The sequence below is a fragment of the Vicia villosa genome, linkage group LG1, assembly GCF_029867415.1.
Source record: "Vicia villosa cultivar HV-30 ecotype Madison, WI linkage group LG1, Vvil1.0, whole genome shotgun sequence".
Lineage (NCBI taxonomy): Eukaryota > Viridiplantae > Streptophyta > Magnoliopsida > Fabales > Fabaceae > Vicia > Vicia villosa.
In genome coordinates, this window is record NC_081180.1 from 149,837,886 (window position 1) to 149,855,438 (window position 17,553).

The 17,553-nt window shown below is 34.7% G+C and overlaps 1 protein-coding gene across 2 annotated transcripts; it reads left to right on the plus strand.

Annotated features, from left to right (window-relative positions):
* The first annotated feature begins 65 nt into the window (after positions 1–65).
* LOC131644459 (uncharacterized) lies at positions 66–15,557 on the plus strand. Of its 2 annotated transcripts, none has more exons than XM_058914969.1 (8): positions 66–380; positions 604–735; positions 817–897; positions 1,075–1,175; positions 14,169–14,291; positions 14,368–14,454; positions 14,569–14,668; positions 14,778–15,557. In XM_058914969.1, exons 5-8 carry the CDS (start codon positions 14,260–14,262, stop codon positions 14,892–14,894), a joined length of 336 nt encoding a protein of 111 aa, XP_058770952.1. In that variant the 5' UTR covers positions 66–380; positions 604–735; positions 817–897; positions 1,075–1,175; positions 14,169–14,259; the 3' UTR covers positions 14,895–15,557. The 2 variants fall into 2 exon arrangements, with proteins under 2 accessions (XP_058770952.1, XP_058770953.1); XM_058914970.1 differs by having other exon boundaries at positions 14,246–14,291.
* The last annotated feature ends 1,996 nt before the right edge of the window (positions 15,558–17,553 follow it).

The window sequence follows — 17,553 nt, forward strand, 5'->3', positions numbered from 1 at the left end:
TAAAAAATATTTAAAATAACATTTATATAAATTTAAATTATATAATTTAAATGAAATGACAGAGTTCTTCATCTTCATTTTTCATCTTCGTTCTTCATTTTTCCACCTTCAAACCATTATTTTCTGACCACTTCAAACACCAACCTCACAGGTTCTCCCAACATGAATCTCTGTAACAGCAACGTCACACTCCAAATCATTGTCATTCATAGCCAAAACCTTTGTATTAGCAACCTTAGATTCCGATTCTATGGCGTTCTTCGTCCAAACCTTTCTAATGGCGTTTTCCGATTCAATTGCTCATCGGATATAACAACACAATTATCAAGAGATTTGCAACCTCAGATTCCGACATTCGTATTGAAGACACAGTTGCTAAGGTGAATACGAAATTGTTTGTTATATTTATTTGAATTTATTTATTAAATTTACTGATTTCGAAATTGGAGGTGTTAAATTTGTTTTCAATTTGGGAATTAGGGTTCATTCTTGAATTTTTTTTCTATATATGGGTATTTCAATTTGGGAATTAGGTTTTATGTCTGATTTTGTTTTCTGTATATGGGTTTCAAATGTAATGATTTCGATTTTCAATTTTGTTAGTTACCTTTGACAAGTTGAAGATTGGGGTTGTAAATAAGCTTCACCAAGGACTCTTGGAGCTGGTTTGTCTAGTTTCTTCCTGATGACATTGGTGGAGAGAGTAGGTGGCGCTTCATGTCTGATTAGCAAAAGGTATGTGTAATGGTCCATTGGTGGTTATTGTAGTTGGTTGTCATTATAGTTTACTAATGATCTATGTTATTATGTGTTTAGGGAATAATGCAAGTATTTGAGGAATAATGTACTGATATTGAGCAGGAAAATTGATGCATTTAAAAGTAGTCTAAAATTGTGGTAAGTGATTGTGGAGTTTAATTGTATTTAAACTTAGTCTAAAATTGTGTTTAAATTCCGTCTAAAATTTTATTTGGTATTATTTTGTAAAAAGTATGAATTGAATATTTGATGATCACGGTGAGCTTATGATTTTGATTTGATGATACAATGTGGTTTTGTTGCATTTCAAAACAGCATATATGAGTCCCAATAGTGTTGAATAGAGGTGAAGCCAACCTGAAACCGCTCAAGTCAGACGTTAGTTCAATTCAGTTGTGCATGGCCAGATAACACAGGTATGTGAAATCCAGATGTGAAAATCATTATTTTTGTGATTTGGTGTGTATTTGTCATATACTGGAGTGAAATAGTTTGTTATTGATTCAACTGAATTCTCTTACCATATATGTTTGGCATTCTTTTTGTATATATGTGGTAGCAGTGACTAACAGCTGTCACTGCCAATCCATTAAGCTATATAAACTATTAGTTCAAATCACATAAGCAACAATGTCTTAAAACTATAACTGTGACAAGCTGGAACAATGCAACTAGATTTGATGTCTTAAAAATCCCAAACTCAAACTATAAATAAGCGTACTAATCATGTCAATGAAACAAAGTTTTAAAACTTCAACTGTTAAACATTATATAATGCCAATCCTTTCACAAGGATTATCCCAACGGTGTTTAAAATGCCTTATGAAGCTTTTCTTGATTATTCCAATAAGCCTTTGACTTTGACACCACTTCATCGAGCAACACATTATTGGGTGAATGTACCAAATATAGCGCTAGTTTCATTCTCGTCGATGTCGAAACCTAAATATAATTATGAATATTTAGGATAATTAGAAATAGTTACAAGAGAAATTATTAAATTAACCATTTTCACATGAATTCAAATTACAGTCATATCATCTAAATACCACCAGTGTAAGAAACACTCAATCATCCATTTACAGACCCAAACTCCACAATCATTTCTACGTTCAGTCAGTAAGTGCATTAGTGACACATAATATGTAATACTATCAATCGAATAAAAAACAGTAATTTCTGAGAGTACTTACGATACGGGTATTTGTTGAAGGCATGTCGGTTGACATATGCTGAATGTTATTAAATTTGTTGGACAAGGTGATTTCATATCATAGAAGGATTCATGCATCAGAATGTCCTCAAGAAATATGGCCTGCCACATAGTACAAACCAAAGTTAAAAAAAGCTAGATTGATTGGACAGTATAAAAACCAATTCGCACACACACGTGCATACCAATTTTCTAATTACTCTGTGTTTGATATAATGTCTTTCAAGACAATCCCATGAGTCTAACCAAACCAATTTGTTCCCCTCAAAGTCAACTACAATTAGAAACCAGTGCACTCAATCGTCGTTTATGGGAATAAAAATATGCAAAAACATAATATTAAGTTGTAGTAAGAATTTTTTTATGTGCCTAATGTTTTTGCAACAAAGTGAAACAGAAATCACCTTGCCAATCCATTGTTTTCGTTTCAATATGTGAGGTTGGTATATGTTCCTCACATACTCAGAAGTATGATGTCCGCTCAGGGCATATTGCTACAATTAGAATAAGTGTATCTTAAGTCAATAATTTATACTGAAGGAATTTACATTTCAAATTACTATTAGTAGTAGTACTCACCGCAAACTAAGTAGGCAGATACCAAGAGGACTTGTTTCTTACCACATTATTTATGAACCAGTTTTGTCTTGCAACAACGAGATTGATAACCTGTATAGTCAAATGAAGATTATATTAACATAGATTATACATTAATGGGATAAATTATACTCATAATCATATTAACAATAATCTCCTGATCCATAGGGCATCCTTGCATCAACGTATTCAGAGCTTTCCTATTTCCGTATACATCTGTAGTTGTTTTGACCAAAACCTCCTCACTACAGAGAAAATAGAAATAATCATCAAAATGACTGTGAAAAATAAACTTTCTATTAGGTTTAAGCACGTGTATTAAAAATAAATACTCGTTAAGTTTTTCTTCATCGCGCATAAAGATGTATACGGCTATGTAAGAACAAATGTCATTTAGATGGGTGCATTGAGGTGGTCTAAATGTGATTGGCATCCACTGTCATTAAATATACATGAAACAAAAAATGTTGTCACGATAAATTATATAGTATCGTGTAGTATTAGGATTTATTGGAAATAAATAATGAATACTTACGTCAGGAATTGTGGTAGGAGCATGAACACTTTCATATCCAACAAAATCACCTACATGGCAGTTGATGTAAAAGTCATGATCGCAGGTTTCATTATCGTTGGGTTCCTCATCTTGACTGAAAAGCGTCTTCTGAATCTTTTGTAATTTCCCATCATTTATATTTCTCGTACCCTCATCATTTTTGTGGTTTTTCGGGGGAGCTGAGGATGTGCCCATAATCGCCCTACTTTTATACATTGTGGCTTTCCTTTTAGTTGCTGCAAAATTCTTAGTGGTACGCTTGCGATCCAAGATAGGTGTAGACGCTGAGGATTCATAATCATGTGCTTCATAGTTGTGACTGCCCAATGTAGTAGTATGATGGCTACACAAAAAATATTATTAATCAGTTTACTAATAGTATAGAAGTAGAATACAAACTAATGATACACAGTGGTGAAGGATAGAAAAACACTTAGAAAGAGGGTTTGAATAAGTGTGACTTTAAAAACTCTTAAGACAAAAACAATTAACACAATTATTTTTATCCTGGTTCGTTGTTAACGAAACTACTCCAGTCCACCTCCTTAGAGTGATTTACCTCAACTGAGGATTTAATCCACTAATCAATATCGCTTACAATGGTTTTCCACTTAGATACCCTCTATGTCTTTTAGAGTATACTGATCACAACTTGATCACTCTAGGAAATCAACACTTAGATAACCTCTAAGTCTTCTAGAGTATTCTGATCTCACTGATCACTCCAGGAACATTTTACAATCAATGTAAAATAAATGTTTACAAGAGTATTCAAATGCTTCTTAGAAAGCTATAATCACAACTGTGATATTTCTCTTAAGTTCTAAGCTTATCTCTCACTAAGATGTTACAAGTGTAGTGAGGTTGAAGATGAAGTTCGTGAGTATTGATTTCAGCAATGCTTCAGTATTTTGCAAGAGTTGTTGTTATGCTTCTGATGAGAACTTCACTATATATAGGCGTTTGAGAAGATGACCGTTGGGTTGCATTTAATGCGTTACGTGTTCCGTACAGCTCTGCATTTAATGTTTCACACTTTTGTCAACTACCTCGAGCCTTGCTTTTCCTACTTTTACTAACTTTGCATTTTGTAGCTTCTAACGTTAGTTTTGTCAGTCAGCGTAGCCTGTAATCTTGTACTTGCTTCTGATCTGATATTTGTAGATACAATGTTTGAATTATCAGAGTCAAACAGCTTGGTGCAGAGTATCTTCTTGTCTTCTGACTTTGAAGTGCTTGAGCGTGATACCATAAGAACTTCAGTGCTTCTGCTTCTTATCTCATGTTCTTCTATTGCTTCATAGACCATGTTCTGATTCTGCTTGACCATCTTCCGATGTCTTGCGAGAGCATGTTCTGATGTTGCAATCTTGAACCTTCTGAGTCAGTGCTTCTAGCGCTGAATTGTGCATACTCTTTATATATTTCCTGAAATGGAAAATGCAAAGGATTAGAGTACCACATTGTCTTATACAAAATTCATATATATTGTTATCATCAAAACAAGAATATTAATCAGAACAAATCTTTTTCTAACAATCTCCCCATTTTTGATGATGACAAAAACATATATAATTGATATGAATTTGCAATCAGAATATCAGATGTCAAAAGACAATTACACAGATATAGCATAAGCTTATAATCAGAGTGTGTGAAAATGTCTCCCCCTGAGATTAAAAATCTCCCCCTGAAATAAATACTAGAAGAATTTATAAATAAAAGACTTCCCTGAGTATTTTTCATTTTGGTAGAGACGTTCACTTTGCCTAGAACTTCAGTACATTCAGAGCTTCTGCTTCTTGTTTCCATAGGACAGCTTCAGAGCTTTGAATTTCTTCTTGAATCATAGCATGCTTGATTGAATCAGAACATTCTTGAATGTATCAGAGCATCATCAGAGCATCTTTACATCCTGGAATGTTTCAGAGCATACTAGACGAAAATAATCAGATCATGAATGGATCAGAACATTCTTATAAGAAAGAACATGTATTAGAGCAAATGAGAGAAGAAAATGTATCAGAGTATATTCTTCAAAGAGAATATCAGAACATTCTTCTTGCTTCTGATCTTGAAGCTTCACAGTACTAAGCTTGCTTCAAATATCCTAGAACATGCTTCTTTATAGAATTGCATTTCCCATGTATTTGCTTCTCATGTTGAGCTTTTTCAGAATATCTTCAATCCTGCAAAAAATCTCAAAGACATATAACTTGCAAATAATGTTAGGAATGTTGAGACTTAATCCCAGCAACTGATATAATAAACCAAATCAATTATCATGTTTCTCCCCCTTTTTGTCATAACATCAAAAAGCATTTAAAAGATTCAGATGATGAAAGACACATAACGTGAAGAAGATAATATTTCATTGATTAAGAAAATATATCAGAAGTACAAAAGGGATAGAAGCGGATGCAAGAAAAAGATGCAAGAAACAAGAGAACATCTAAGACCAAGACACACTACGACTAGCCTAGATTAGAAGCTTTCAGCTTGGTTCTTTTGAATGGCCTTCATGGTGTTCACCAGAACAGAATGTCCAGTAGAAGAAGCATCAAAGCTATTGTCCAGAAGAGGATTCTCAACAGGAGCATCGACCATGAGAACATCAGCTTGATTTTCCTTAAGAGGAGGTTGCATAGCAGGATGATTCTCAGCATCTTGAGTTGCAGCATCTTAGGTCCCAGCATCAGCTTCTGATTCAGAAGCAGCTTTAGCATAATCAGGAGAAGGGAGTTCAGCTTCTGAATTCTCTAAAGCCAGAAGAATTTCAGCCAAATTCTTTGGAGGTGTAGGAGCAAGGGGTTCTGATGGGTATTCAACTTTTGGATATACCATATTTGGCGCTTTCTCAGAGGGATTCTCCCTTAGCCAGTTAAATAAGAACTGAAAGTCTCCCGTCAGAACACTGTAATGAGGCTTCCATACAACCATAGCAAGTGGATGTACTTCTTTGAGCTCATCAATAAATTTCTTCTCTTCAAGAGATATCCAGTTCGTGATGGGCTGATAGTACTTACCATCATCTAAGTTTAGAAAATAACCAGAAGATCCTAATGCATCAGTCAAGCATCTCTTCTGGATGTTTAGAAAATCAGTCTAAATATCCTTCTTAAATATTCTCCACAACTTGCGAAGAACAACATGATCCATCTTGGATTCATGAGCAGCTTTCAAAGTTTCCAACCCTGTTTTGACCTTATCCATCAATAAGTCATAACAAGAGTTAACAGAGGGTTCAGGAGGATTGAAAGTGAAACGATAGTCAGGGTAAGGAAGACTGTAGGGTTTTGATTCTCTTGAGAACAAAGCAAGGGTGGTAGAAGAGGTTAAGGAGGATGAAGAATATGTGGTGGAGGTGGTTGAATTTGATGAGACGATGATACCTTGCGTTGAACATTCGAGGATGAAGCCATGGATACTGAGATTAAGGTTTAGTAACTAGGGTTTATGCAGAACAAGAGAGAGATGAGCGAAAAGATAATGAACAAAGAGAGAGAATGTAAAAAGATGAAATCTTATGGGGATGTATTTTAATAGGCACAGATTTGAAATGAAATGCAATATGTTTTTGAGAGTGAACAGTTACAAGATGCAGAAAACAAATGCATTTAATGTTGAGTGACGTTAGGGTAAAACATGATATTTGAAATGATTTGCACAGTTACATAGGGCGGCATCTCCTCAACTGCACGTGTGCTTGTCCAAATAGAATGAACATGTGTTCAACATCTGGAATAGTTGGTGACAGCTGTTTTGCTTTAAAAGAGATTCTGAATCAACTTAGACATATGAAACGTTAGCAATAACAGAATCAAAATATCTAACTGATCAACATCAGAACTTCTTATAAGAAAATAAAACTGTTTATTTCAAATCCAATCCATATATCAGAACTTCTCATCCTTTCATTCTGGGCATAAATCCATACTGATATTCTTCAGAATGAACTTAAACCTATCATCAGCAAGGGGTTTTGTAAAGATATCAACCCATTGATGGTCTGTATCCACGAAGTTCAAAGATAGAACACCCTTCTGAACATAGTCCCTAATGAAATGATGTTTAATCTCAATATGTTTAGCTTTGAAATGTAAGATAGGATTCTTAGATAAACAAATAGCAGAAGTATTACCACAGAAGATAGGAATGTTACTCTCATATATCTGTTAATCTTCTAGCTGACTCTTCACCCAAAGCATCTGTGTACTACATCCAGCAGCAGTAACATATTCTGCTTCTGTTGTAGAGAGGGATATTGTAGCTTGCTTCTTGCTGTACCAGGAGATCAGGTGACTTCCAAGAAATTGATAACTTCCAGAAGTACTTTTCCTTTCAACTATATCTCCAGCGTAATCAGCATCATAATATCCTACTAAGTTGTATTCTTTAGATCTTCTGTAGGCTAAACAAACATTAGTAGTACCTTTTAGATACCTCAGAATTCTCTTAACAACTGTTAAGTGAGATTCTCTAGGATCTGATTGGAATCTTGCATACAGACAAACACTAAATAAAATATCAGGTCTAGAAGCAGTAAGATATAAAAGAGATCCAATCATACCTCTGTAGAGCTTATGATCTACCTTCTTACTTACCTCATCCTTACCTAGGACACACGTTGGATGCATATGAGTTTTTGCTTCTTTGCTATCTGAAAGATTGAACTTCTTCAGAAGTTCTTTCACATACTTGGTCTGATGAACATAAGTTCCTTCAGACGTTTGATTGATCTGGATCCCAAGGAAATACTTGAGTTCTCCCATCATGCTCATTTCAAACTCATCCTGCATAGACTTAGCAAACTCCTTTCCAAGTGTAGCATTAGAGGTTCTAAAGATAATATCATCAACATAAATTTGGCAAATTAAAATATCCTTTTTAAAGGTTTTACAAAAGAGAGTAGTGTCCACTTTTCCTCTAGTGAAACCATTATCCAGAAGGAAAGAACTTAATCTTTCATACCAAGCTCTAGGAGCTTGCTTCAATCCGTACATTGACTTCTTTAGTTTAAAAACATGTTCTGGAGACTTAGAGTCTTCAAAACCAGGAGGTTGGTGGACATAAACTTCCTCATCTATATAACCATTTAAAAAGGCACTCTTAACATCCATCTGATAGAGAGTGATGTTATGTTGAGTGGCAAAAGAAATTAATAAGCGAATAGATTCTAACTTGGCCACTGGTGCAAAGGTTTCTGTATAGTCAATACCTTATTGCTGGCTATAGCCCTGAGCAACCAGTCGGGCTTTGTTTATTACAAATTCTCCTTTTTCGCTTAGCTTGTTTCTGAAGACCCACTTCGTACCAATGATGTTAAATCCTTTTGGTCTAGGAACCAGATCCCAAACATCATTCCTTGTAAACTGATTTAGTTCTTCTTGCATTGCAATTATCCAGTCAGCATCCTCCAGAGCTTGATCAATAGAAGTTGGCTCAAAAAGAGATACAACACCAAATTGACATTTTGCATTGTTCTTAAGGAATGCTCTTGTTCTGATAGGATCTTCTTTCTTTCCAAGAATAACATCTTCTGAGTGAGCAGAGTTGAGTCTAGAAGATCTTCTGATAGTTGGCTCTTCAAAAATTTTGAGATTCTCTAGTGAAGCAGCAACTTGATCTTCTGATACTTTGCTTCTGGGTTCTTCAGCTTCTGAAATAGAGATTTCTATATCTGCAAAATTCTCAAACTGCTTTGGCTTTTCAAGACCAAGCTTATCATCAAATCTGATAGTGATTGATTCTTCAACAATCAATGTTTCAGTATTGTATACTCTATAGCCTTTTAAGCGTTCAGAATATCCAAGAAGGAAACACTTATGTGCCTTAGAATCAAACTTATGCAGATGATCTTTAGTATTCAGAATATAACAAACACATCCAAATGGATGGAAATATGAAATGTTGGGTTTTCTGTTCTTCCACAATTCATAAGGAGTCTTATTGAGAATAGGTCTGATAGAGATTCTATTCTGAATATAACATGCAATGTTTATTGCTTCTGTCGAGAAATGCTTAGCCATATTGGTTTCATTGATCATGGTTCTGGCCATTTCTTGTAGAGTCCTATTCTTTCGCTCTACAACTCTATTTTTCTATGGAGTTCTAGGGCAAGAGAAATCATGGTCAATACCATTTTCTTTGAAATAAATCTCAAAGAATCTGTTCTCAAATTCGCCACCATGATCACTTCTGACCTTTATGATTTTACACTCTTTCTCATATTGGATCTGAGTGCAGAAATCAAAGAACAATGTATGAGACTCATCCTTGTGTTTCAAGAAACTTACCCATGTCCATCGACTATAATCATCTACGATGACTAATCTATATTTCTTCCCTCTGACTGATGTTGTTTTGACTAGGCCAAATAGATCAATGTGCAAAAGTTCTAGCGGCCTAGAGGAAGAGACAACATTCTTAGACTTGAATGTAGGTTTGGAAAACTTCCCCTTGTGACATGCTTCGTAAAGAGCATCTGATTTATATTTCAGATTAGGGAGTCCTCTGACCAGATTTAGTTTGTTAATCTGAGAAATCCTTCTCAAACTAGCATGGTCTAATCTTCTGTGCCAGACCCATTGCTCTCCACTAACAGACATAAGACAAGTTACCTTCTGATTCTTAAGATCTTGAAGATCAATCTTGTAAATGTTGTTCTTTCTCTTGCTTGTAAATAGGATTGAGCCATCCTTCTGACTAATAGCCTTACAAGACTTTTGATTAAAGATTATGTCATAACCATTGTCACTTAATTGACTTATGGACAATAAGTTATAAGCTAATCCATCTACTAGCAGAACATTAGTTATGGAAGGAGAGTTACCAATACTTATGGTTCCAGAGCTAATTATCTTGCCCTTCTGATTCCCTCCAAACTTAACTTTTCCAGCAGATTTAAGCGTCAGGTCTTGGAACAAAGACCTTTTTCCCGTCATATGCCGCGAGCACCCAGAGTCCAGGTACCATGACATGTTTTCCTTTTTCTTCTTTGCAGCGAAGGATATCTGCAACAGGGATAATCTTTTCCTTAGGTACCCACAATTTCTTGGGTCCTTTCTTGTTAGTTCTCCTCAAGTTCTGATTGAACTTGGGTTTAGCATTATAAATAACAGGAGGTACAACATGATATTCCTTAGCTTGAGCAACATGATATTTTCTAGGTTGTGTCACATGCTTCTTAGTGTGTGCTATGTGAAAACTCTTTGCATGTGATGTGAGCCTAATATCATGAGAGTGGCCATACTTGAATTGATCATACAATGGCTTGTATGAGATTTTCATATCATCCACAGATTCAAGTTTGTATGGGGTTTCACCTCATAGCCTATGCCAACTCGTTTGTTTCCACTAACAGTATATATCATAGAGGCAAGTTGACTTCTTCCAATACCTCTAGATAAGAACTTTCTAAAGCTCAAGTCATACTCTTTAAGAATATTGTCAAGCTAAAAGTGGACTTTTCTGAACTAGGAGATGATTCAACATCTTTGGATAATTTTAAAACTTTTTCCTTTAGTTCAGAATTTTCTACTTCAAGCTTCTTTGTTTCAGATTCAAATAGCTTTTTCAGCTTTTTGTATTTGATACTAAGCTGAGCCTTGAGTTCGAGAAGTTCTGTTAAACTGGAAACTAACTCTTCTCTAGATTGTTCAGAAAATACCTCTTTAGAATCTGAGTCTGATGTAGATTCTGATCCATCATCAACAGTGGCCATCAGCGCAATGTTTGCCTACTCGTCTTCAGAGTCTGATTCTGATTCTGATGAATCTGAATCATCCCAAGTTGCCATAAGGCCTTTCTTCTTATGAAACTTCTTCTTGGGCTTTTCCCTCTGAAGCTTTGGACACTCACTCTTGTAATGTCCTGGCTCCTTGCATTCAAAGCACATAACCTTCTTTTTATCAGATCTTCTAATTCCAGAAGATTCTCCTCTTTCAGGCTTTTTGAAGCTTTTGAAGTTCTTGAACTTCCTTTGTTTGCTCTTCCAGAGTTGGTTTACCCTTCTGGAGATCATGGACAGTTCATCTTCTTCTTCTTCTGATTCTGACTCTTCAGAATCTTCTTCTTCAGCCTGAAATGTGTTAGTACATTTTTTATTGTTAGATTTTAACGCAATAGACTTACCTTTCTTCTGAGGTTCATTAGCATCCAGCTCTATTTCATGACTCCTCAGAGCAATGATCAACTCTTCAAGAGAGATTTCATTCAGATTCTTGGCAATTTTGAATGCAGTCACCATTAGACCCTCTTCTGGGCAAACTTCTGATGATCTTCTTGACGTGATCAGCCTTTGTGTATCCCTTGTCAAGTACTCTTAATCCAGCAGTTAGAGTAAATCTTGAAAACATTGTTTCAATGTTTTCATCATCCTCCATCTTGAAGGCTTCATACTTCTGGATAAATGCAAGAGCTTTAGTCTCCTTGACTTGGGCGTTTCCTTAATGAGTCATCTTCAATGATTCATAGATATCATAGGCAGTTTCTCTATTTGATATCTTCTCATATTCAGCATGAGAGATAGCATTCAGCAGGGTTGTCCTTGACTTGTGATGATTTTTGACTTGCTTCTTTTGATCATCACTCATTTCTTTCCTAGATATCTTTGCTCCACTAGCATTTAGAGGATGTTTGTAACCATCCACAAGTAGATCCCATAAGTCACCATCTAAACCAAGAAAGTAACTTTCAATTTTATCTTTCCAGTATTCAAAATTTTCACCATCAAACACTGGTGGTCTAGTGTAGCCATTGTTGTTACCATTTCCATTGTTTTGTTCAGTAGAACCAGATGTAGATGTTGGTGGATCAACCATCTTGACTTAGTGTTTTTCTCCCTGAATCTTTTACTAACACGATTAAGTGCTTGCACCTAGAACAGTCGCTCTGATGCCAATTGAAAGATAGAAAAACACTTAGAAAGGGGGGGGGGGGGTTGAATAAGTGTGACTTTAAAAACTCTTAAGACAAAAACAATTAACACAACTATTTTATCCTGGTTCGTTGTTAACGAAACTACTCTAGTCCACCCCCTTAGAGTGATTTACCTCAACTGAGGATTTAATCCACTAATCAATCTTGATTACAATGGTTTTCCACTTAGATACCCTCTATGTCTTCTAGAATATACTGATCACAACTTGATCACTCTAGGATATCAACACTTAGATAACCTCTTAGTCTTCTAGAGTATTCTGATCTCACTGATCACTACAGGAACCTTTTACAATCACTGTAAAATAAATGTTTACAAGAGTATTCAAATGCTTCTTAGAAAGCTATAATCTCAACTATGATATTTCTCTTAAGTTCTAAGCTTATCTCTCACTAAGATATTACAAGTGTAGTGAGGTTGAAGATGAAGTTCGTGAGTATTGATTTCAGCAGCGCTTCAGTATTTTGCAAGAGTTGTTGTTATGCTTCTGATGAGAACTTCACTATATATAGGAGTTTGAGAAGATGACCGTTGGGTTGCATTTAATGCGTTGCATGTTCGGTACAGCTCTGCATTTAATGTTTCACACTTTTGTCAACTACCTCGAGCCTTGCTTTTCTTACTTTTACTGACTTTGCCTTTTGTAGCTTCTAACATTAGTTTTGTCAGTCAGCGTAGCCTGTCATATTGTACTTGCTTCTGATATGATATTTGTAGATACAACGTTTGAATTATCAGAGTCAAACAGCTTGGTGCAGAGCATCTTCTTGTCTTCTGACTTTGAAGTGCTTGAGCGTGATACCATAAGAACTTCAGTGCTTCTGCTTCTGATCTCATGTTCTTCTGATGCTTCATAGACCATGTTCTGATTCTGCTTGACCATCTTCTGATGTCTTGCGAGAGCATGTTCTGATGTTGCAATCTTGAACCTTCTGAGTCAGTGCTTCTAGCGCTGAATTGTGCATACTCTTTATATATTTCCTGAAATGGAAAATGCAAAGGATTAGAGTACCACATTGTCTTATACAAAATTCATATATATTGTTATCATCAAAACAAGAATATTAATCAGAACAAATCTTGTTCTAACAAGTGTGTTATAACTAACATATATGAAATTGAAAAGTTGATTCTCAAATTCAAAAAATTATCAATCAAACACATTTAAGACCTTGAGTTTATAAATTTTTGGATACACTAAAATGTTGTTGGTAAAAAAAGATAGTTCAAGGCACACACCCTTATATATGTTCTAATGTGTTTTCAAACCAATTTGTGATGTATAAAGGGAAGAACCTTTTCATAAATATGAATGAAACTTCCTTACAAATTTTGAAGTAAGTTTACATAAAATGAATGAAAAGCATTGCTTACTAGTTTCCTTGACTTTAGAATTTCATTGGAAACTCAAATTTTGTTGCTAAAATAATATAGCTCAGTGCACAGACACACACACTTACCAATGTTCTTATGCATTTTCAAACCACAATATGTGAAGTATAAAGGGAAGAAAATAATAGACTGCTATAGTAGAAAATAAGAAACAATGATTTATTACCCGGATGACATATCGATAATCTCAGTTTGTATGTGCTTCATGCGAGACTTAGAGTATCCATCCCTAATTTGTTTGGAGTGAGATGAAATGTTTGAAGTCTTTTTGTTCACCTTATATGTTGAACTCTCTTTAGTGTTGTTGCATTTTGTACGCCTGTTTCCCATTGCTGGAGAAGTTTGCTTTATTTTGATTGTTTATGAAGTTGTGATGTGTTTCAAATGTAAATGGAGTTGTGAAGTTGGGAGGTTTTGGAAGAGAAAGTGCTTAGTTAAAATGTTTAGGCAGTTGGCTTGTTTAGAATGCCAATAGTCATTTCAGATTTTGTGTATTCAATGCACTTGAAAAATGCAAATGTTGGTGCACAATAAATAGAAAAGTGAGTAGTCACTTGTGTTAAAAGCCACTATTGGTCTAAATTAAAAGTAAAAGAAAATGGAAGTATTAAAAGTAAAAGAAAATGAAAAAAATTAAAATCAGAATTAATAGGTGTAATGATTATACGTATTCTGAGGTTAATGGGTAACAGTTCTCGGTATGGTGAAAGGTTTTGGTAAGATATAATTACTCTTTGGAAGCACTTTCACTTGCAACAAGCAACAAGTAACAACTACTCATTTGCAGCCCATTTTTCTACCATGGAATCAATGAAATCAATCGGCATGGCAAGGTAAAATTTTGTCAATATTCATTTTGCATGTCGATTATTCTTTGTTGGTATGTAGTTTTAATATCCGTTTTTCCAGATCCCTTGAGGAGGTGGTAGAATTAATAGATGTGAGAATAATGTACATGGATGATAACTTTGAGGAGTTTGAATGGTTAGAGTCAAGGTAAAATTTCAAAGGCTGATATTTTAAAGCAGTAGATCTAAAAATCTGTAATGGTTAGAGTTAAATAAGAAATATTTGAACTCCATATTTGGTTTGCATGTTATTTCTGGTCAGCAATGTGGAAGAAGTAATTGGTGATGTTGCCGCAAGGAAAACATGGTGCCTTTGGAAGATAGAAGTAAATGATCCCAAGATTATGGAGAAAATTGTTCTGGTAAGATAGTTATTGTTTCAGTGATCCAACCTGCCACATTGATAGTTATATGTTATTGTAGTAAGGATGTTCATTTAATTTAATTGACGGTTGCTTTTGAAATGTGCAGCAATTACCTCAGTCAGTGATAAAGACCTGTGATTTAATAGGAAACAGTTGTATAGAGCTTGTTGATTCTGCGATCGGTGATAGTTGTCTTTGTGATCTTCACACAAGTATGAAGTAGGATTGTATGGAGAAGTTCATGCGGCTAAAAAAAGGAGATGTGTTGGGATTTAGCATCAAATATCCCCCGGCTAGACGCATGACCGTGACTTGTTTGTACCGTTGAATCCAAATATTATCGTTTTTAGATGTATTGCTTTATTTTTTTAACAAGGATGTATTTATTTTTTTGAACAATGATGTAATTTAGTTTTTGGAAGTGTTATGTGATTGTATATCTTGTTGAACCAGTGTTATGTGATGTACTAATTGTTACGTTTTTATGAATTTCTTGTATTTATTGTTGTCCAACTTATATGTTAAACAAGTGTTATGTTAAACTTTGTTTGTCTAAAAACTTTGGTTAATTTCCTCCTTGTGTAAGGTTTTTACGTGAGAACTTTGTTTGTCTAAAAACTTTGGTTAATTTCTTCCATTGCTTGATTAATTTATAAATCAATTCTTCACAACACCTTAACCAACGTTCCATTACAACAATTGCATATAATGACGACATACTTACATGTTGTTATTCATGTTGTTATGTCATTAATATTTTACCAATTATGATCCTACATTCCTTAAACATACATCAAGTAATTTGTAAACTCAAGTAATTTCCAAAGCTGCTTTTAAATATTCTCCTGTATTTTGCCTTTACTAACTATCCCATTTTGTCATCTCATCAAACCAATTATAAGTGGTCCCAATAAACAGTCTCTTACAAACAACACATATAACATTGAATACCATAACAATATTTTTAACATTAAAAACCAAATATTAAATAATGTCAAAATACAATATTAAAAACCAAATATTTTTAACATTACATACAAAATAAAGCATGTTTTCAAACATAAGAGACAAAATATTTTATATGGCAAATGCATGATGATTAAAAACTTGGTAGCTCATTAATCACATCCACAAAAGCATTGCCAATATAACTAAATACTGTTTTTAAATACTAAATCAAAAAACCACACCCACAAACATTGTCAACCACCTTCACTTATCCAGGATCTTTCTCTTCCGAGCCACTCCAAGCATATTGGATGGAGGGTCCCGTACCGTTAACGCAAGCCTATCACCATTTTTCAGCCCCCTGTCCTTCACAAATTGTGTCCGGCCCTCCCAAATGTACCTTTCAACATAATACTTCTTCATTGTGCTATGAAGTTTGCATTCATAGGTTTTCCTTGTATCTGAATCCAACAGCTGAATGCTCTTCTGACCAAATGAAAAGCAGTTCTTTATCACCTTCTGATGGAATTGCTACACGTAACAAAACAAAGGATATTTCAATAAACACAATTCTAAATAAATTCACTTACTTATATAATTACATGTAAATGTTTATATCCTTACAAAGACATTATTCGATGTAGTCTTCCCACACTTGATTTCTTTTTTCCACACATAATACCTATAAGCATCCGTATTTTTACCAGCATCAATCCTTTCACGATAACTGCATCATAAAAGGAAATAAAAGACTTTTTAATTTGATTGATAATCCATACTCTATCAAAAACAATATAACTATATGGTCGAAATATATAACATACAACTTAATGCAAATATCATGCCTATAATATATCTTTTGCAAGGACAGGGTTTGTCTCCAGCAGAGGATGGATCTTTGTTAACGTAAGTGTAGCAACCTGCCCTAAAATTAACTTTTTAGAGTCGCCACCTATTCTACCAGGGCGAATAGGAAACCCTACGCAGTTATGAGATCGGGGTAAGATTATTATAATCAGGTCGAGGGAAGGTGTTAGGCACCCTCAACCCTTTCCTAAGGTCTGCATTATAAAGTTAAGGTTTATGGCTAAAATAAATAAAGATGACAGACAGTTAATAGAGTTAAAGGCAAATATTTGAACATGATTAGAGTTTGGAGGAAGGGGACTCGCCTTGTTACCAAGTGCCTACGTATCTCCTTAGGGAGAATCAGAGTCAACGTAGTTCGGGCACAGGGTTGTACGCCTTAGAATTAGTATGAGGTTGTTTGAAGGCTTTTTGAATGGCCTATCGTAGCTTTGAAATGCGAAGTTCGAAGGCATTTTGAGTTACCTTATCGCAGATTTGAAAATCGCAGTATTGAAGAGATGAAAATCCGTAGTTTCGTGGTTTAGTGTGTTTTAAATGTTTGGCATACAACCCTGGTTTAATATGTCACCGTTAGTTGCAATGATCAATAGGTTTGATCGTTATAGTTAACGGATTAAATAATGTATTGTTAGTTGCTCTGATCGATAGATTCGATCGTCACAGACAACAAATGGAGTATATTTTAATATTGTAATTAAAATTATTTATCGTTATTCCTCATAACCAATAGGTTTGATTACTACACGATAACGAGTTAAGTATGCTAATCATTGTAACCAATAGATTTGGTTAGAACCATTTAGCAAAATAAAATGTGTTTTATTGTTGGATTTGATTAATTAAATTAATCGATTATTAATCATTGCGACTAATAGATTTAGTCGAAACGAATAACAAATTAAATCCTAAAACTTTGGCCAAGTGGCCAGTGGGATTGGGCAAACCCTAATTTATTGGTTACACATTCCTAGGGTTTTTTATGATTTATCATAGTTAAAATTAATTAAATAAATTAACCGAAATAATCGAATAATCGGGTGATAATCTTAAACCTAATCCCAGTT

Bases quoted from the DNA above. Each gene is read 5' to 3' on its own strand.
- LOC131644459 (XM_058914969.1), top strand. From the start codon at position 14,260: ATGGAATCAATGAAATCAATCGGCATGGCAAG. The intron at 14,292-14,367 runs GTAAAATTTTGT...CCGTTTTTCCAG, and splicing joins AAATCAATCGGCATGGCAAG to ATCCCTTGAGGAGGTGGTAG. The intron at 14,669-14,777 runs GTAAGATAGTTA...TGAAATGTGCAG, and splicing joins TTATGGAGAAAATTGTTCTG to CAATTACCTCAGTCAGTGAT.